Here is a 21196-nt window from a genome sequence, read left to right as displayed (position 1 = left end):
ATATATAACATATTTTACACAACATTTTATAAGATTCACATGCATCAGGGACCTGAGAATTCATTCTTTTAATAAAATGAATTCAGGATTTTGTCAAAACTACTTGTTATCTATTCATAACATAGAATAACAAACTTGGTCACTGCTTATCTTACAGTTCCAGCTATTAATAATCACAAATACAACAGAATCTTTTTATTGTTTAATATGGTCATGTACAATGTAACTTTAAATGAATAAAAGAATAATAAAATCCGTGATTTGCAAATGATAAAGTAGAAACATATAGACAAAAGACATACAATGACGCTAACATGTGTGTGTGTGTTTTCACCTGTAAACAACCCAGTGTGGATCCTCCTCAGACACACACAACTCACTCTCCACTGCGGGGACAGCAGGGCCGTTGAGCTGAACCCCCTCTGTGAGCAGCTTTTGGACGGTGGCCTTGACAAGACAGAATACGTTCATTTCTCAACCACAAAGGATAATAATTAAAGATGACTTCCTGTTTTGATAAATTCATAATCAAATGAGAAGGTAAGACCTCCCGCTATGGGAATGACAGCTTCTGTAGAGCCGGTAAAGCTCAGCGGCAGCAGATCAAAGAACAAAAGGAAGCGACTGGTGAGCGTTTTACTCCAGCGGCGGACAACTCAGGCAAGACGAGAGGACTGAGACGTAGGTATCTATTCAGTTCATGAATTATGACCCCAATCCTCCAAAAAAGAATACCCCGGTGTACCGTGGAACAAAGAGAGAGCTACATGAGGGGAGCGAGCATAGACGCTACAGTGCGAGTCAGTTCTGACAAGGTCATGTCGTAGCTGTGGATAGTTGTCTCCATTTTCTTCAAAGTGCTGTCAAGTTAACATCTCCGTGGACTTAATAGTGACTTGGAGCTGCAGGCTTGATGGGAAGCGGGATTACGCAATGAGACAAGCTCAGAAGACAAACACAACAATCTCTGACTCCAACAAATCAACATCTACCTCACGGGCTTGTTAAAAATCCCATAATGCATGTTTACTACTGCAAGCAGTGGAACATTACAAAAGGAGCTGAAAAAATAAAATACAATATTCCTATGATCTGAGATAGATAGAATTTTTGTCAACGTCAACACCTCGATACAAAAACATCTGTATCCACAGAAGCTTGAAATAAAGAGTTGGTAGAAGCAGGACTTTCCACTGCGCATGGTAAATGATGCACATTAACACTAATAACTGARAAGGGACACAAGCAAAGTCAGACAGCTGAAAGTTTTTATGTCTGATGCGTAGAATAAAATCAATAAATATTATCAAAAACACAGAAAAATGTGTTTGTTTCCCTGGAAGATCCACCGGTCATTCTAAGGCTCGTCTTCAGTCCCCTCTGGGTATAATCCTTCAGATTTTCATGAGTTAATTTTCCTACCATTTATGATCTGCATATTTTTAGCAATGGCCATTCAGTGTATATAGTAGATACCTTTCTACATAGTTTTAAATGTTAGTGGCAGAGTCCGCCATTCCAAAGCTGGATTCAAATTGCCTTCACGGGAATTGATACAGTACAACAACAAGTGAAGAAATGAAGGCTAAAGTGTTGTAGTGGGAATTAGGCATAATGCATACGGGAACATCCTGTTGCTTCACATTAAAAAGGTACAGTGTGTAGCATTTAAGGGGATCCATTGGCATAAATGTATCTGTGATATCTATAATATAATATTAATATGTTTTCTTTGGTGTAAACTCGCCTGAAAATAAGAATTTTGTAGTTCTCCTGCCCGCTTGGTTTTAGTTGGTTACGGTCTGCAACCTCACGGCCAGTTACTACACACTGGACCTTTAAGTGTTTCCACGGAGTGGCTTTTACTGTGAAGAAGCCACAGGGAAAGCAATGCTCTTTGGGCTGACCATGATCATTCATCAAATAAAAAAAAGATCGTCTACAGAACAGACAACAGGGGAGTAATGGAACAAAAAGGAGCCGAGAGCTCGAAGAGCTTTTGACCTGCTTTCTGCGTACACGCAGTAATGCAACCATGTTTGTACAACAGGAGCAAATGTGAAACCTGTTTATGTGGATTGCTCCTGCAAGAACATATGAAAAGTGTGTTTGTGTTAGTCGTCACACACCTCAGCACTGATGAAGCGGATTTCGGCAAAAAGCCGCAGCAAGTCCCTCACGCAGGTTTGGCTTCGATTGCAACCGTGAAGAGGTTCTGCACCGCTTTCCTCCTCCGAGGACCTGCATTCTGGATCAAATTCACAAAATCTGTGACGCAAATTCTCTCAATGAAACCAATCGTCTCCCTCTTGTATGTATAACTAATTCAGATACCACTACTATTTCCTGTCCATCACTCCGATATTGAGGAATAGTACCGTCGGTCTCGGAGATCTTCCATCTGCCGTCGTCGTAGAGCAAACAGAATCGACAAGCAGCTCGGCACACATCCCACACTTCCTGTTTCCTGGCCGTCTTCACCAGCGTTGCCCACAGCTTCACTCTGGAGCAACAAAAAAATAAATAAAGAACACTTAAGAGATGATTAAAAAGGTGGAGATCAGGGCAAGGGCAAAGCAGCACACTGTACATGATTTAAGGTTGTTTTTTTTGCCGTGCCATGAATAACAAACTTTTCCTTTGGGGAATCTTCAAGTCAAGCCTCTTGCCCTCTCCGGCCCATTAAGCTTGCAATGTCTCATGTGCACACTTTTTTACTGTAATGATGTTGGTAGACAGGCAGCCTCAACTACGCACTGTGAATGTAAAAGAAGGTTGTAGAGTCTACAGTCACACAACAACTTTAACTGTAGAGAGGATCAAAAGACACCAAGGCATACAAACCTGCTTAAGCTGGGTTTCTGGGAAGCCTGACAGCTAAAAAAAAGTAATTTCTAAGAAGACTTGACAGGAAGACTTCCCTTGTATTCAAGAACATACATGTACAATCACAATGAATACATGTAAATGTACAAACACACACCTCTCTGTGTTGTCTGTGTCATCTCCCTGTCTGGCCAGGTGTCCGTCCAGCTTCCGCACAGATGTAGAGTGATGCTGCGCCTTCGCAGAGAGCTGAGCCACTGGTCCAGATCCTAGACCGCCTACGGGAACTAGACAATTGTTGGAAGACTGAATACATAAGTCGATTAATGCTACTGGAAAAGCTCCAGCGTTTTCGCTAAATAATGATTCAATACAATTTTCCGGCAAGTATGCATAACAAAAACTTGAGTCAGTCTGTTACACAACTCCTTAGGCCTAAAGGATGCATAAAACATGGAATAAATGTGCACTAATGTAGGTAGTGAGAATGTTATCCTTTCGAGGAAGTTACAGAATGAGCCTTATTATGCCACTTCCACGTAAGAAAGGAACGACTACTAAGGGACCCCGAGAGTAAGTGGCCCATTTCCAGCATCGCAACGTCACAGACTGCGATGTAATCATGTCGACAAGTAAGAAAACAAAACAAAAAGCAAAACAACGGAGCATGATCCAGATTTTTAGTCACACCCGCAGCAACAGAGTTATTCAAAGCATTTGTTTTATGGACTGAACTACAAAAAGAGGTCTGTGACTTTGACTGGCGTGTTTTAAAGAAGCAGAACGCTCCAGAGCCTGCACGCTCACCAAAGCAATAAAAGGCTGTACGCAGCCGCTCTCATGCACGTGCCTCTCGTTGATGTCCATCTGAGGTACAACACAACATTGTGGCAACAATACAAGCTACAATTAATTTTAAAAAAAAATACTTGGCGTGCTGGCTTTGAGGCACCGCACACGACGGTTAAGTGTCGTCATCTAGGGGACGCTTGAGGTTCATAGACAAAACCAAGAGGGGCTTCTACGGACCAAAGGGGCCCTTTTGACTAGCTGACAAAAAGGCTGAGGGGAGTTCTTTCCTGGGTCATTAGACTGCTGAATGTTCATTTGATGCTGCGGGCCAAGGCGCATGGAATAAGTGTGAGATCAAAGGGCCCTCTGCTGCATGATCCAGTGCACACAGTCGAGGTTTTTTGCAAAACCTGGCAAGTTCGACGCCGCCACTGAACGATCTTTTGTCGAGACATGAAGTCTCAGGGGACAAATTCACACACGAGACAGCGCACACGCCAGGTTTGGCTCTGTGACGTTGGTTCCTATTCTCATTCACAAGCTGTGCGTAATCAGTGCCTACTTTACTGAGACAGCAGCCCGTTACACAATCAGCGCAGAGAACCGCCATCAGGCTGCATTCTGGGAGCTCCGTCGGATCAGAACAGTGGGGTTTGTCCGAGATCGCAGAGTGTAGAAAATAAAATCATATACTCATTACTGGACTTAATTACGAATTCTAAAACATGGACTAATGCCACAGTTCAACAGCTAACATCAATGTTTTATTAGTCAATAGTTTATAGTATGGCCTGATCTGTACGCCTATCATTTCATTAATGCAACGGGGCTTTCCCTGATGCCATGAAATAGTCAGATACTTCTCATTCCCCCTTAAATGTATATGCATAAAGGAGAAAAGTGCACTTTACCCATGATAATAGGGGAATATGGGGGAATATTCTTCCAAAGTTTAATGACGTGTGATTCCCGGTGCGTAAACAAAGGCTTAGTCAATATGGATGTGTTTAAAGCTAACAGATGAATATTTCTTCTGACAAACAGCACGTGTGTTGAGTAAATGTTGTCGTGTCTCTGTGAAAACTGAAAGCAAGAAGAGAAATGTGTACTTTTGGAGGTGTCGTCAGCATCCAGCACCATCTGGAAATGGTCAGGGGCCAAAAGCTGACCCACGGAGACCAGGACGGGACGGCTGTCCGTCCTGTCTTGGGGCTGCATGTCCCTGGCCTGAGGACGGGAAGGAAGGGTTGGATGTCAGACTTAACTTGTAGCCATTACTAGGCACACTCCTCTTCTCACCATACATAAAAACACACTGAATTTAAGTTCTCCTTGCCTGTACCCATGTATGACTTCTGTATGTTTTTACATAAAATAAGCATCCGCTTGTTAAGTTTTAAAGAACCGCTTCATTTTGTAATGTTAAGACTGTCTGACACAGACGGGCTGCAAACCTGCTGCATAAGCATATCGGCTTTATCCTCAGCCCGGGGGGGCGATTGGTAGAGGGTGCCCCTGAGCTGCAGGAGGCGGAGAGCTGACGACAGGCGCTCTTGTCGCGTCCCGTTATCCAGCAGCAGGGCTTTCTGAAGGTGAGTCAAAGAAGCCTCAAGGCGCCCGTCCTCCTCTTCAATCGCTGCCAGCTCCGAGTGGACTTGACAGCGCGTCTCCAGCAGCGCACTGTGAAAATAGCAAACAAACACTCCCAGCATAAACTCGTACATTATAAATGACGACAAATCTGTAGGTGTGATACCACAGTTCAAAATTGGGAGACAGTACTTCATCGTCATCTTGAAAAGTACCTAAATGTTGGCTCTCTGTAAATGTTACGAGAATACAACAGTGAACAAAAATATTTCGGACCATAAATCATCATAATAGCATTTTTCTAGATCCAAATGTCAAACACAAACATATAGTGCATTTAAAAAAAAAAAAAATCTGACTCTGCAATCCCTCAAAAACCAACAAACTATGATATGTTATTGCATTCCAACACAGGTTGAGCTATAATATAACAGAGCCACCATAACATGCAGTATACTGTATGTAAAGTGGATTTGAGGAAACTGTAAACCTTTGAATGTCTTCCAGGACTTGGGCCACCCTGAGCAGAGGCGTCCTGATGCGTTTCCTGAGGTTGTGCTGCATGAGGGGCAGACAGGAGCTCCACTGCGCGGCACACACCGCCTGCGCAGCCTGAGGGTCCCCCTCCCTCACCGCCGTCTGCAGCCACTGATCCAGCTTGCCTATCTCCTTCAGCCGGGCCTGTGGGATCAAGACTATAGATTGAGAGCGTCTCTCCTGTAGCAACGAGAGCATGACACTTCTATCATTTGGCAAGTGCACTTGAACTGTATTAAATACGGGGTGCCAATTCTTACATTTCCAAGCCAAAATATTAAATGGTGCAACATGAGATTACAGAGTCCTCCTTCCCTCGAGATTAAATTTTTTTTTTTTCCAGAGAGGAAAAACTGATGATTAAAGTTGTCAGCTGAAACTCTACGCGCTGCTAGCTGGGTTAGCAGCTTTCAGGCAGAGATACCTAGAATGTAAGGATGTACTGCCTTCAGACAGAGAATGAGATTACAGAAAATATTACAGAACAGTTAATCACGACTCCGCCAATGGGTCCACCGCCCGCATCATATGCTGGCGGGAACGCACGGCTGTATGATCGAGCACCTCCACGCTGGCTTTGGAGTAGTCGTTCGTCTTCCCCTCTCTCTTCTGGAGGTTGACGTCACAGCTGACACATTCCATTATTACGCGCTGGCCAAGACTCTGAAAAGACAAAAGCACATACGTGTGGTTACAAGAGTCGGTGCTCAGCGGCGCACAGAAGAGAGGGTGACACATCTATAAGGGTAGTCATGTTTTTATGCCAAGAGTTTCTTGCATGTGCAACGTTGCCAATTGTGTTATCATTTCACTTAATTCACAATACGAGCAAAATGGTCAAATTTGTGAAAACACTACACACCTTTCTATTAAATTAATCTTACATTATTGAAAGTAAGTGCAGCAACCTCTTAAGCTCTTGGGCGTGAGCTCAGCTAATTGATTTCATCTATTAGTGCCTACTTAAGAGTGGATGTCAGAATCCGTGCATGCATTTGCATGTATGTACGGTTACAGTGTGTAGCCTCTGAGGTTACACTCACAGTCTCTCCCGCCGACCTCAGCTCCTTCAAACAGTCGACAGCTACTTCGTGACGCTTCACTCGCAAGGCCAGCAGAGCCAACTCCAGGAGGAGGGAGACTCTGCAAATCCCAGATAAAAACATAATTTATACAATTCCAAGTAGAGTAATCCGGGCCGTGCTCTGCCCCTCGGGTTATCCATGGTTGTGTGTTAGTAAGAGGACAGGGAAGGACATTTGTTCGGATCACTTGGGGCCACAGACCTGTCAGCTGGTTGGATGGGTGTCGGGCTCTGAGGAGGACTGGAGTTCACAGCTGCAGCAGATGCTTCGGTGCAATCCATCAGGAGACGAAAGATCTGCTCGAGCTCCTCTTTTGTTGGTTCGACCTCATTTATTTCTTCTAACTTGCTGTTTGTACAACATGAAAGAAAAAACCTGTTTGTTAATTAAAAATACATAAACGTATGCACCCAAGAGTATGCATGCATCTGCATTTTCCTCGTGATATACTCACACTAAACAGTGCATTAGCCTCAGGCAAAATGAGGTATATGAAGCCGACGATGGCTGGGTCACACCGACTCATGCTGCTGACGTTTAAAGATGAGCTAGAGAGCCATAAGGAGCTCTGACATGTCGAGTACATGCCTGCAGAAAAGGGACTGGGTTTGTACGATGCCACACCAGGAGCCGTGGTACTATACCATTACTGTGTGCAGGCAGCCAGATAAACCTGCCCACTGGGGGACGCCGCGGGCTTATTAACCGAGGGCCTGTGGATCGAGTTTAATGTTTGAGTAGCTTCCAAGTTCGCTGAAGGCAAACAAACGTCAGAATCCAAAATGCACCAATATCCCTGTGAGTCCTACAAGCTTAAGAAAGCGTGGCAAATATAAACTAGAAGTACCGCCTCCCGGTTGTGTGCCATCACGTTATCCTCTTAGACATTTGTGTGAAATTGTCATCATTAGCATATGAATTCTTGAGTTATGGCCAAAATAATAGTTTGTGAGCCAAATTTGAAAATAATTTGCTCAAGGCGTTCCTGAGATATCACATCCACAAGAATGGGAAACATAATACACTCTGTAGGTTACAAACACAGAATAGTGAAACTGGTAAGTTGGTAGGACCATTAATAAGGTCATACTTAATAAAGGTCATGGCTGAACCTGCCTGTAGTATTAGCAGGGAGCACTCTAAAAACACAAACATCCAATCAATAAATAAAGCATTTTCTTCCAAACAGTTTTGCAGTTTCTTGCTACAGTACAACGTCTTCATCTTAACGGCAGAAAACACTTTTACTTAAATATAGCAAAGAAAATGTCCGTACTTTTTTAATTCCTGTATTCTGTAAATGACTGCCAAGGTAGTACACTGCCTGCTCAGTTCAATGAGGACATCCCTCTCTGTCAGCTTGTGTTGTACCTGAGGAGAGAAGAGTAAAGGTAGAAGTTCATTTCTATTCATCATCCCCAAATGCTTCACTAAAAGCTCTGCTGTATTTCACATTAAACACAGTTAGGTGCATGAAAGGTAGTCTTGTTTGAGATTGTGTGATCCCAACACTTCCATTAACTCCAGAGCGCCGTTAATTCCAAAATGTATTGAAGAAAACTAACTCTTGAAATATATGCCACGCCAAAATGAAATGAAACTCCGTTCACCAGTAACGTAAAGAGTCTCGGATAGAGATGTGGGATGTGAGACTTCATGAATTCTTCTGTAACTTTGGCAAAACTTGCAGCATCTTCCATTTCACCGGCGTCCACGAGACATTTAATAAGATGCCTGAGCAGAAACAGAGAGAACACGAGACTGATACTACTTTAGTGTGAAAGAACAGTGTTTTGCAATGCTTACTGGGATATTTCCACAAAATATGGACATTGTTCTCCACAACGATATATAAGCAAAGTTCCCAGGTTAGTATTTTACATACAAGTATGGAAACCAGAGTGCTACGGTCACAGATGAGCTGCTGGTTAATTAGCTCTGTGCGTCACCAGCATGAGACCCGACTGAATCAGGACTGGACTTATTCATGAAAGAGAAATAAGAGAGCATCGAGGGGCCACTTGCATCATGAGCTCAGCCCTCCAGCTGTGGTCCCGGTCTGCCACCTCGTCCAGACTTTGGACCACCTGCCCGAGGGAGGGGACCAGGCGGCGGCACCGCCCCGGCTGCAGGAGAGGACGCACTGTCTGGAGGTACAGCACCGAGGCGTTGAACGCTAGGAAGAAGTATCTGTGAGAAACAAAACGGATGCAAAATAATTTAACAGAGAAAAAGCTGAATTATTCACATGATCTGCACGGGCAAGCCATTTGATCTCTTGGAACAACTCAATTCAGACCAAGTGTCAACTCTGTATGGAGAAGTTCTGTGGATTGCAAATGTGTGTGGATCAACCATCGTCCAATGGGCCTCAGGAGAGCCCCCCGTAGGAGCCTTTCTATGTAAAATGAGGGAAATTTATGAAACCAAGGCGCTGTTTTAGAGGAAATTGTGTGAACGGGCCGTTTGAGTGCTGCTAATTGATACACCAGAGAGTGCGTTGTGCATTAGTCTGGGCTGGATGTATTAGAAACATATTCCCTTTGGTGTTAATTGGGATTGCTCATTCAGCCCTTTTATTGACAGGTTATGAGTTCATTAGCGAAGAGAGTCGGCGCCGCTCGCTCGCAAAGGCCGCTATCTCCCGATGCGTCGTTCTTCAAATGTCACAATTTCTATCATCACATCTATATTCATCATCCTTTTCTCCCTGCTCGCAGATTAAGAAGAAAACATGCTGAATATCATCCACCTGTGGGGTGAAGTGTGAAGAATCATGTCACATTTCAACTGTATTCTTCAAACCTTGATGCCGCAGAATATATCTAACCCTCATAACCTATCATAGCTATAACAAAAGAAGAACATTCCCTGTTTGGAATATTTCATGTTCATTGTGTGCAAGCAATAGCAGCAATGAGAAGCCGTGCGTGGCATGAAACTGGTCAACTTTCTTGACACTGTTAGAAAAAAAACAAACGCACTGGAGGTAACGTACCTTGGTTCATGCTTTGAAATTTCAATTGCTTTAAGAAAACACAGCACAGCCTCTTCAAAGTCTCCCTGAAATAGAAAATAGTGCAAAAGACTTTGTCACAAACAAAGATCAGAGAAGGAAACTCTTCAATAGAGCCCACAGTTTGATAAAACACCAAGAAAAACTGCACTTAAGTGTGAAAAGACAAAGGGTAATGTGCCTTGAAGAATCACATTGTGAAGAAAAGTAGTTTACGAAGCGGGGACATCTGCTCCTTTTACAGTGCAAAACAGTATATTTCTAAAGTAACTGTGTATGTGTGTGTATCCTATTGGCAAAGAAACACACATACACACAACCCCCCTTGAGGAGATGTGTCCACTTTGGTGTCCTCACCACACTGCCAGTGGCCGGCGGAGACTTCAGCTGGCCCCGGCAGAGGTAGGCTCGACACAAAAATTGATTAGCCGGCGGATTCCCTTCAAAGTACATCTTTAGACACGCTGTGCTTATCTCCAAACAGCCCAGCTGAGAAAAAAAAAACATATTTAGACCTCATCAGCTGTTACGTTGTGTCACCAGCATTTTTCTAAATTTGATGCGGTATTAAAACAACTCAGAAATGACTTGATGCGTCGTGTGATGCGCATCGATTTTACGCATGTCGAAAAACATTATCCTGACTGCAGGTTTTTGCCCTTGAGCATGTCAGTACTGTACTTGTTAGATGAACTCACTCTGGGTAGTTTTCATTCAAGGAATTGTAGCGCTGTCAGGAGAGATCATTCGTAACAGAAATGTTGTAAACTGTAAGCTTTTAATCGTGTTATCGTTAAGCATTTCATTGTTTCTCATGCTGGAAGATGATAAAACAAGTGAAACGTAACAGTGACGCACAGTGGCATCAGTATCTGAGAAAACGTTAGAAAAATGTCTCAATGCAACAGGAATATTCATATTCATCTAACAACTGAGGACTATTGTGATGTGGTCCTGCTGGGGATGTGGACTCATTCAGTATTCAAACAGGCCTGAGACTTAAAGGCAAGCTGCTTTTTCACTGAGGAGCCTCGCTGTACCACATAAAAAAAGAGAGAACAGATCACATTATGGAATATCACTGTGCTCCATTATTCAAATAAGCTTCCACTGCCCTAGGACACTTCAGTCGACATTAGTGAATATTCATTATTATCCTGTCCTACTGGGAGAATAGTTAGATTAAGCTAACTAAAGTTACTGTATGAAAATAGTGACATAATGGCATTTGTGATATGACTCTTCTAGCACAGTTGCTGCAGAGGTTTTTATTCAAATGATTTTCTGTATCAGTACCTTTAGATGCTGCCATCAACAAAGCATTTATGTCAATCAACGTAGAACCCCGAAAAGGATTTCTGCTTTATTTACTCAAACCAAATAAAATGTGATATGTGACCTAGTAGCTTAATTCCTTTAGTAGAATTTGCCAAAAAGAAATAAACCTCAGGTGTCATTGGCATTACAATAGCACTTTTGGCATGACTAGTTAGATCTTAAACTTGATTAAACGTGATTTAAGTCAATAATTACAATAACAATATCTTGTAGGCTTTATTTGTCGGCCATTTTTAACAGTGCAGACAAAACTAGGCCTGTGACTATCTCATCCTAACTCGAGGATAATATAAAACTTACATTTCTGTGGGACATTGTTTCCAAAGAACACACATGGTCTCAGAAAATACACACAGCCTTTTTATTATTATTTATTTATTTGACCCTGCTGAATCTACGACGACATGGTTTGGCTACATTAACAGGTAACGATTTACTGCCCCCGGTCTCACCTGTAGAGCTGCTTCTGCACAAACGACGTATAACTCCGGGGCAATACGTGGAGTTCGTCCGCTGGTTCCAACCACCGCCACGTTCTCAAGTAAACGGTAAGCTGACTGCAGAGCTCCAGAGTCTACGTGAAGTGACGTTACATGACGTTAAACACAGCGAAGGCACATTTTAATAACTCGTTAAAGCTGAAAGTGCTCCTGAATGAACGTCAGTACAATACAAACCTTGTCGCTCCTTTGCCTCGGTGAGATACTGACGAATATCCCGCTCCATGCCGGGAGAACGTTAACTGTCGTCAGCTAATGCCTTTGTGCTAAAAATGAGCTAATGTTCGCTAGCTACAACTAATTAGGTTAGGACAGCCAGTTACGCTATTGTTCGCGCTAAATTACCCCATTTAAAACTGTAACGTTACAGGTGTGTGAAAGTTGTTACGTCGGTCAACAAGAATTTCAAAACTGCTTGAATATTAGAAAAGCAATAAGTCTGTACGTTGCATTTTCAACGTCAATGTAAATATGCCACATATTAGTGTATTTAATTAACAACTAACCCTGTGTCGACGTCAAATGCTGGACAGAGCCACCATCCGTGTTTGTAGTTAGGGAGCGTTACCAAGCAACACAAGAACCGGATGAGACTACGGTAAACGAATAGGACCAAAAAGGTTGACACTTGTTTGTATTGATTGCCTACAAACTTGAGTTCAAACAACTCACTGTAGTCTCTAAAGTCAAATTAAATAGACTTTTTTTTTTACATCTCTCTCTCTCTCTCTCTCTCTCTCTCTCTCTCTCTCTCTCTCTCTCTCTCTCTCTCTCTCTCCCCCTCACTCTCTGACTCACACAAAGCACCTATTTAGGCTCCTGGTCCCAACGCTTCTTAACTTCAAAGTGCATCACTAGAAATCAGGCCACTCGGTGTGCAAAAATAAGTTACTTGGTCAAACCAAATACTGTTACTGATGTGATGGGAGAAAATCGTGAGGCAAGGCAAACTACAGTGGCACTCCCTGCCATGGACTCGGGGTTCCTAGTTAGAGGGTTAATTGACAGAAAGATGTATTACCTGCCAGAATTTCAAAGCAGCATAGATAGCTCCTCAGTGGCCCTCAAGCAAAGTTGTTGAGCAATTCTTTGTGGGACCGGTCTAAATATACACACAGAGAGTATATTCACCCTTTGGGATTGCTTTAAATATATAATATATTATTATTTGCTGGAAGAGTCACTTAACCTACTTAATGGTTTTAGTTGGTGCTTTTATTTGTTGTTTAAAATGTCACAGCCATCAAAGCAGCGCTTTTGCTGATAGGCAGCAGTTTAATGTGCGCTCAGTGTTGAGTTGCAGAGGGAAACACCAATATGCTGGACTCCTGGTCATTTCAGACAAATTACTGTGTAACCCTGACCCTCTGAACATGATTTAGTCAGGTGTACTTATACATATATGTGATGTAAGATCTTTTTTCAGTGCATAATACCTACAATTTCAGATACAACCATGGTCATTTTCTCCTGCCACCTATACTGTAAGTGCCCATTTAAACAGATGAAGACATAACATGCACAATCTGCCTCTGTAGGATTAAGGTACAGGACAAATAGTTTTGTTTCATGTTGGTGACATAATCAATTCATAGCAGAGGAGGGTGTGGCTGGCTTCACAAAGCCCGCAGCCAGGCAAATCTGGCCAACACAGATGGTGCTATATGAAGATGAATAGGCTCTTAAAATGCTAAATGTGTTTGTTCAGGCTGTCATCCAGTATATTGCAACAATACACCTGCCCAGCTGTAAAGCTTTCACAAATCTTTACTGCTGTATAATCCTATGAAATGGGATTGAAATGGGATTTAAACAATGTAATGAATTGCTGTAATCTCACAAAATTCTATCAATATCTGTCGATATGAACAGAGATGAAAATATAGAATCCAGAGCCAAGGCTTCAACATGTTTCGTCATGAAAAACCTCATCTTCTTCCATGTATCATAGTTACAGTGTAAAACAGATTATGTCCCAGGAAAGACAACCAGATCATTTTCACTTTGTCCACAACATTTGACTTGAATTCACTGCCACTGGAGCTGCCCCAGGAATGGCTCACATCCACAAAGAAAGACTTAACTTTCTCGGATTACATGAATAACAAGCCTGGACTCTTTCAGAATTTAATTTAACAAACTATAGAGTGAGTTGAAGCTCCATCCAATGAAAGAATGTTAAGCTTCCGTCAGGGCTAAACAGCAGCTTTTTAAAAACTCAATTCATCTCCTGTTTACACATCATTCTTAATACTATCGTGCTGCAACGCAGCACACGTTTGGGTCGCGGCCTCTTGTTAATTGAGAACGGAAAAATTGAAACGCCATGAAGTGATAATCCGTGAGCTGTGTCTGTGAGGTACCTCTGGACCATTGCGTGGACGAGAGATGCGTCTAATGAGGATGTAACCACATGTCACAATTTTGTCAGAAGCGCCGACGCACCCCAAGGCGGAGAACAAAGACAAAACAAAGCACCACCAGCAGCGAAATGGAGTTAATCACCCCAAACATTTTCCAGAGACGCACAGAAGCAAAAGCCCAGAAGGCTGTTGTTGCTCCTGTGTTTCACACCGGAAAGCTCATTGCAAACAAGCATTCAGATCAGCAAGAAGATCAGAACAGATTTGTCACATAGCTGTTGATCTTTTTTTGTTTTTTTTATTCCAGTACTTGGCAGTTATAATGAAACTGTTCACTCTTACAGGCATGTTCAAACTTCATACGAAAATATTTGTTTGCGTCGAGCTACGCACATGCACAGTTCACCTCTCATTCATAATGAATCAAAGCCATTGTGTGGAAGAAACTCTTTTTGCATTATCCAGCCCCCTGATGGGATAACTTCCAACATCTCTGAAAATCCCCACAACACCAGCATATCCTTAAGATGTTAAATCAGGAGGGTGAGATCAATTATTGATCGACTCTCAAATGGTTATCAATAATTGAGCGTTTTGCACATGTGAAGCCCACATACACAGGAATGGTGGCAAGCATGAGCCCAAATCATACGACCTGGTTGTTTCTCTACATACATGCAAGTCCTACTACACTTTATGTGAATGTATGAAGAAGTACCAAATGTCTTGCTTTAGGACTTAAAGCCAAACAGCTTGTATCTTTCATCTCTGATTGCACAGAGAGATTTCTTTGTGAGTCTACTGCAATAGAGGGCAATGCTTAGAAATAGCTTTTCACTAAGATTATCAAACAAATGAGACAAAAAAAGTTTGTAAAATTTGTGAATTTAGTGAAATGTTATCAATATTGTATTCATAAGATGGGGGGTGTCTTAAAAGCTCATTAAAAAATAACTCGTGCCAAGGTTTACGCTGGTCTGAATAACACCACCTCCCCAGTGAGTTACAGGAATTTAACTAAGATTGAGAGCTTAGATCAAATCATTCTCACACCAATGTCAAAATAATGCAGCTGTGCTTCAAAGCTTCAAACTATCACGCTTTATATTCCGCTTTGCACGTGTCAGTGATGGCGTGTCAATAACCTCTTGTTGCATGTATCGTGTCTTTTTCAGAATAAAAGTCTCAGGTTCAGGGAAAAGAGCGCCGTTGACGTTAAGGCCATAGTTGGAGTTGTATAAGCCTTCATTATACTGAGAGGTGTTTCTAATATTTTGCCCTCCTACATTATAAAAGGGGAGTGGTCTTATCTGTTTCCTATACATGGCAACATTTGCTATTAAGTACTAAACACAAAGTACAGCTTAAAGGCTGATGGGAATGCCTTAGTTTTAGCATGTATATTTTGTCTGGTAAACCACAAATGTAAACTTCACGGTGGCACGAGAGGAAAAGTTAGAGCAGCACCAAATTCAAAAGGCCTCATCCTCAGGGGACCATGAACATTGGCACCAAATTTCACCAAATTTTGCATATTTGTTGGGATATTTCAACCTGGACAAATGTGGTGGACCGACGGACATTCCGAAAGCTACGTTGCTAGCATAGCTAATAACACACCCAAGCCTGTATACTATACACATGCACACGCACAGGGAGTGGTGACGACAAGTGTTTACTGCACCATCGAGTAGCTAATCGGCAGGACCACCACTCATTTAAGATGTACTCAATCAGCACCGGATTTTAAACGGATATACGGGTGTTAGTGGTTTAAATGAACGCATCCAAAATTCGCGGTGCATTTGCAGAGAAAGCCCACAAGACATAGAGTAGCAACAGTCATTGATTGGATAGAGAGCCTCAGGCTAAATGTCTGACTGGCCAAACAAAAATGTGGCAAACTATTGGTGTCATGATGTCTGTTTTTATTATTATCTTAGTATTATACTTGTGTATTTATTATGTTCACTTCCCAGTATGAGGTTCTCTATTAAATAGGTGTAATTGGTAATGTGAACCCTTCTTTGGATTATTTTACATCCATTTGTTACACCTCATAGCAGTTTTGGCGCACAATACCACCCTAAGGAATGCGCCATCATCATTTTTTCCCCTCAAGGTTTATGTAATCTAAACACTGAGTGGGTTAATGTTGCATTCCCTCTGAATTTGTACCCAGCAGTTTGTATGTGTCCTGTGCTCCTCAAGTGTCCTACTTTATGCACATTAGGCAAACACACTTTCAGGATGACGTGACTTCCCGATCTGCAAGCTTAAACAATTTGACATTTGAAAGTAATCTGGCCTGTCAGAGCTGGACCGTCAGACGCACAGTTTCTTATCTACGCAAGCATGTGCTCAAACGGCTAATGAGGGTATTGACTCACTGCTTACGCTCTCATCGGAGATGACGGTTGCCACTGATTTGTTAAAACATCATCGGCTTGGGGATTGGATTTGATGGCACCCTGGATGCGTACTTAGCAATAACTGACACGATGCCCAATCCTTCACAGTATGCATCTGCTGATGTAGTTACACTCCATAGCAATTAGCCAATAACATCAAGTTGAACCGATGACAAATGAGCACACTCGAGCTGCATCGCTGCATATTTACATGTATGCTCGCATTCGTTTTTTGAGGTAGATTTAATGTATGCCAGCTGAATGCATACACTATGTTGAGGCTTTGCTAGTACTTGTAAATCAATGGTAAAATAATACATGCAAGTACATGCAGTTTTACATCCTACTGATGTCCATGGTGCTTCACATTTCGCTGCACAAGCCTCCAAAGTAACGTGTTATCTTGTTCCAATGCAAAAAAAATAAAAACATGTCTGCTCTGGCAAAGTCTTTACTAAGACACTTCAGTCATCACTCAACAGTTTTAGTTCCCGGCTTTGCTGCAATTGCTCAACAGACTGATTAGAAAGCCCTAATGCGTCTGATTGAGCTTGATGATCCATTGGGAAATGATTAATCAGTTGTACTGTGAAAGATGGATGAGATGTTTTATTCACCAGATGTGTTTCAGCCACACCAGAGGCGTGACTCTCGGGACGGCAATTTAGTCTGTTGGTGTAACACATTGGAACAGAGTGATATCGGATAACTTCTGGATGGATTGCCATCACAATTGGTCTGTTTATGGCCCACAAAGATGGATTCTAGTGGGTTGATCAAGCGCCAACAAAAGTGTTAGCTTTTCCCTTGTGAAATAAGTCAGTTGACTTACAGTATACGGCGGTAGGCAATTTGCAGAGGGATAATGAGGGAAGCAAGCCCCCTTGTTAGTGTTAGCAAAATGACAAGAATGCCTTGCCCCTTGTTATCTGGCCATCCCCTAGCAGCAGAGAGAGTGCAGGGGCAGAGGGGTTGTATATTTGAATATGCTAGTGTGGTCTGCCTGACTCATTGATTTGTTTTATCTGACTGAGGTTTATGAAGATAGAATCGATGGCCCCCGAAACATCAGTAGCCTAATTGTGCTATGTATCGATAAATCCACGGCGCTGTCCATGATGCTGAATGAGCTGACATATTTGCAATTGCCTTCTGTCAGTTTCATCTTGGATCCGTAATATTCTATAAACTATTTATAAACTAGTTATAGCTACAATATTGCTCCAATCCCATTATAAATTAACAAATCACCTACCTAGCTAAATTTAGCATTCAGCAGCTGATTCTGAGAACACTGTCACTATAATAAAAGTTGTCTGTGAAGCTAGCTGCATGTTCAAATTTACACATTGCTTCTAGACTCGGAAGACTTATTAACAAGCACAAGATGCAGTGATTTTTATTTCAGTGAGTCAAGTTGGTCTGCTGTTGGCATCAGGTGTCCGGTACATCCCTTTCTGTTAATTGGTTGGATCAACAGGAAACTAACTAACTTTAAGACTGTCAGATGAAATATGAAGTGAAATAAAGTGGCTTTATAGTGTGTATTATTGGGCTAACTCTGCAATGTAGGAAAGGAAAATGGTTTTTTTTCCAATAAAGAAAAAAAAGGGTGAGGGTCCTCCGCTGAGGGTTTAGTGTGAGAATTATTGATTTTACCTGTCAGAAGCATTCAGAAAGGTCTCACTCAGAAGACCTGTTTTAATGCACACTTTCAGGTTTTACAGAAGCAACCTGAGTGGCAACGCTGGGGGAAAAAATGCTTAAGAAAATGTTTCCTTCACGCTTGGCAAAGGTGGAAGGGTTGATGTATTGATAAAAACAAAATACTACGCAATGGAATAGAAACAGACATCGGGCATAACGTATGACGTACATGAAGTATCACTCAAGAGACGAAAATGTCAGATCTGCGTGGAGCGATGAGGATGAATGCATGAAACAAACATTAATGCCATACTTCCATCACGTTTTCTACATTTTGCATCCTTTAAGGTTTGACTGGTGCTGAGAATTGACACCACCAGATTGTCTTGATGTGCCAAACTACTAATAATGCATAAAAGTAGTCAATGAAAACATGCATCAATTTGCATTTTCTTTTGCGGTTTTGTGGAAATGTTGGTAAATTAGTGCTGCGTTCGGATGGAAACTTGGATGGTGAGACAGATGTGGTAAACATTTTGGAGTTAGCGGTATCTGTGGCAAATAAAATCAACCCCTCTGACTTCAATCTTTGCCCCACTCATGGTAACAATCTAAGAATAGCAAAGCTGCCTCTCCATTATCCGTCCAACTATACTTTTCTGATGCGTAACGATTATTGCAGCCTCACAGCTCAGTGGAATGCCTATAGACTTTAAGTCGTTTCCATTTAGATTCCTGAAAGGATCAGCCAGGCTGATTGATCTACTGGTTAAGAGGTTCCAACACCTCCGTCTTCAGCCCATTCACTCAGTGCAGGGACAGTGCGTCGGTAGTGATTAGCCGCACTATCGTTGACAGGCATCAATAAACCACTTAAAGACACGCGCTGGTTGAACTTTTACCTCCCGTCTTCTGCCTCTTGACAGTGCTTGAGTACAGCTTGACCTGAACATAAACCGCATCTCATATTCAAAGACGTAACTGCGCCCTGAGCCACTTCCCTGAAGGGATTATCATTCATGCTCATAACTGTACTGTAGCGAGTGCATTTACTCCCCATATGGGCTGTTTCTTGAGAGTTGCACTTCTTTACAGCCTATTGCTTTCCTGATGGCGGGGTAAGGTCAACGGTCTGGTGATTGGACTGTTTTTTTTTTTTGCATTTTTTAATCTTGTTGTCAAATGAGATTTCGAGGGGCCGAGCTGGCAGGCATGAAGTGGACTTTTCAAGAGAAAAATTAAACAAAAAATGTACTAAATATAGCCAGCTATCATAGACTGAATCAAACTGGAAACAATAAGCAGAACCAACAAAACCAAACTGTCGGGAGCAAACAATGCTCAGCTAATAGAGGAAACTGTTCAGGGAAGAACTGGCCAATGGTTCATCAGTTTTGCCATAAGGTGACAAAGCAAGATTACCCATCAGTCATTGCGCCTGACTGGAGAGCCAAAAACAAACAATAGAGCTCACAACGGAGTTTTAATGTCTTTGTAACTAATGATATCATCATTGTGAGTATTTAAGGGGAGTTGAGATTAAAATGAAGATCCAGTTTGAAGATGGATGTGGTCTGCGCCAGGGGGGCAAAGGGGGCTGGACTATGTCCAGGAGTGTCTTTGCAACAATGCTCAAATAATCTACAAATCAAATACACTTATATCTTTTGGGAAACAGCATTACTACACAATTCACAATGATCAAGGACAAAATAATATAAATATTACATAATAATATTAATCTCTTTAAGAATGATCGTAATCGTAAATCTTGTCCATTAATCCAATCAATGCATTTATTTCGCATACATTTCAATAGAATACGTTTTGGGTTTTTTCAATATACTGTGTATTTAATATTTAATTTAAGAAGCAGCAACAGGTATCTTAGAAGACATTGCAGGGTGTTCTGAATGGAGAAATTGTGTTCAAAGAGTTTGCTTAACAAACACCTTAAACCGGGAGGTACAGAGTAGCGTTTATGTACAGAGTGCAACGGAGAAACTACTTAACAAACTGAACACAAAGGGAGAAATATATAGAAGCTGATCAGACCATTTTCTAATAAGAAAATGTATAACACAAAGACAGACACGACCACCTAAACTGCAAATAAAACAAAAATGTAATAATCTGTCCATCAGTATGAATATTTTACAACTAACCAAACCAAAGACATCGACACACTAATATAGTTTAAAGACTCTCTGAACTCTTAATCCCCCCCTGTGATGTGGCATGCAAGTGGTACATTCTGATTGGCCACTTCATATATTCAAGCAGCGAAATCTTCAGAACCGATAACGAAAAGAAACAAAAAACAGAACAACCTAAAGCAAACATATCTTAAGTATCTAAACTAAAGTGTGAAGTTAATTACAAGCTAGACTCCAAATAAAAACCAATATACTGCCAAGAATACTACACAAACAATGAGAGTGATGTGTGAAGCAACACTTTAGTGTCATGTTTAATCTGTTTGTTGATGTATGTGGGATGTGCATGAGGTCAGAAGGTTGAAATTGGAAAGGAGTGACGATGTATAAGCAGTCGATGTATATCTCCAATAATACGTGGTCCGGGGAATTTAAGGTGTCATCACACAGTTTGAGTCGCCTTTCAATCATCACATTTCGGTGTTTGTGTTGTTCCCATTTTCATTGTCATTGCCATACAGACCTAACAGCAACTTTTGTCAGTTAATTTGAATTTATCCTAAATTGCTATCCTAAGATAAGATAAGATTTTTCCCTCAACAGCATTTTCTGTGGTAGCAAAATGTCATCCCAGACTGAGATAAGATAGGATTTCAGCCTTGGATTGCTTACCTTACATTATCGGCTGTTGAGCGATTGACGGTAGCGTACTTGCAACTGTTTATTAGCATTTACATTGGTAGTTTGACACGAGATGGCAAGACGTTTCCCAGCAGCATGGCTATTTATTTGTGATCTCCATCTAAATCCTTGGTTTGATGGCTTTATTATACTTTGTGTTGTTGCTGACACATTCTCTGCTTGAGCTGTAACCCAATAGTTTGAAGAAAAAAAAAAAGAAGACAATCATTAGCAATGCAGACGGAATAATACGT

At 41.7% G+C, this 21196-nt stretch overlaps 1 protein-coding gene across 1 annotated transcript in view; it reads right to left on the bottom strand.

The window, feature by feature from the left end:
- The window catches only part of cfap46 (cilia and flagella associated protein 46), a 92822-nt gene extending 80582 nt beyond the window's left edge, over positions 1 to 12240 (bottom strand). The window contains exons 1-17 of the mRNA XM_031874690.1: positions 11862 to 12240; positions 11637 to 11758; positions 10204 to 10335; positions 9829 to 9893; positions 8856 to 9020; positions 8441 to 8564; positions 8107 to 8201; positions 7032 to 7178; positions 6789 to 6888; positions 6310 to 6408; positions 5699 to 5889; positions 5073 to 5298; positions 4728 to 4845; positions 2984 to 3113; positions 2379 to 2503; positions 2130 to 2248; positions 335 to 447 (exon numbers count right to left, since the gene is read on the bottom strand). Coding sequence (XP_031730550.1) covers positions 335 to 447; positions 2130 to 2248; positions 2379 to 2503; positions 2984 to 3113; positions 4728 to 4845; positions 5073 to 5298; positions 5699 to 5889; positions 6310 to 6408; positions 6789 to 6888; positions 7032 to 7178; positions 8107 to 8201; positions 8441 to 8564; positions 8856 to 9020; positions 9829 to 9893; positions 10204 to 10335; positions 11637 to 11758; positions 11862 to 11910 — 2120 coding nt within the window. The 5' untranslated portion in view covers positions 11911 to 12240. The remainder of the gene's footprint in view (positions 1 to 334; positions 448 to 2129; positions 2249 to 2378; positions 2504 to 2983; positions 3114 to 4727; positions 4846 to 5072; positions 5299 to 5698; positions 5890 to 6309; positions 6409 to 6788; positions 6889 to 7031; positions 7179 to 8106; positions 8202 to 8440; positions 8565 to 8855; positions 9021 to 9828; positions 9894 to 10203; positions 10336 to 11636; positions 11759 to 11861) is intronic.
- Positions 12241 to 21196: the final 8956 nt, after the last annotated feature.

This window comes from Anarrhichthys ocellatus, unplaced genomic scaffold, assembly GCF_004355925.1.
Source record: "Anarrhichthys ocellatus isolate YVR2014 unplaced genomic scaffold, GSC_Weel_1.0 scaffold3, whole genome shotgun sequence".
NCBI lineage: Eukaryota > Metazoa > Chordata > Actinopteri > Perciformes > Anarhichadidae > Anarrhichthys > Anarrhichthys ocellatus.
This window is presented reverse-complemented; position numbering and strand designations above follow the sequence as displayed.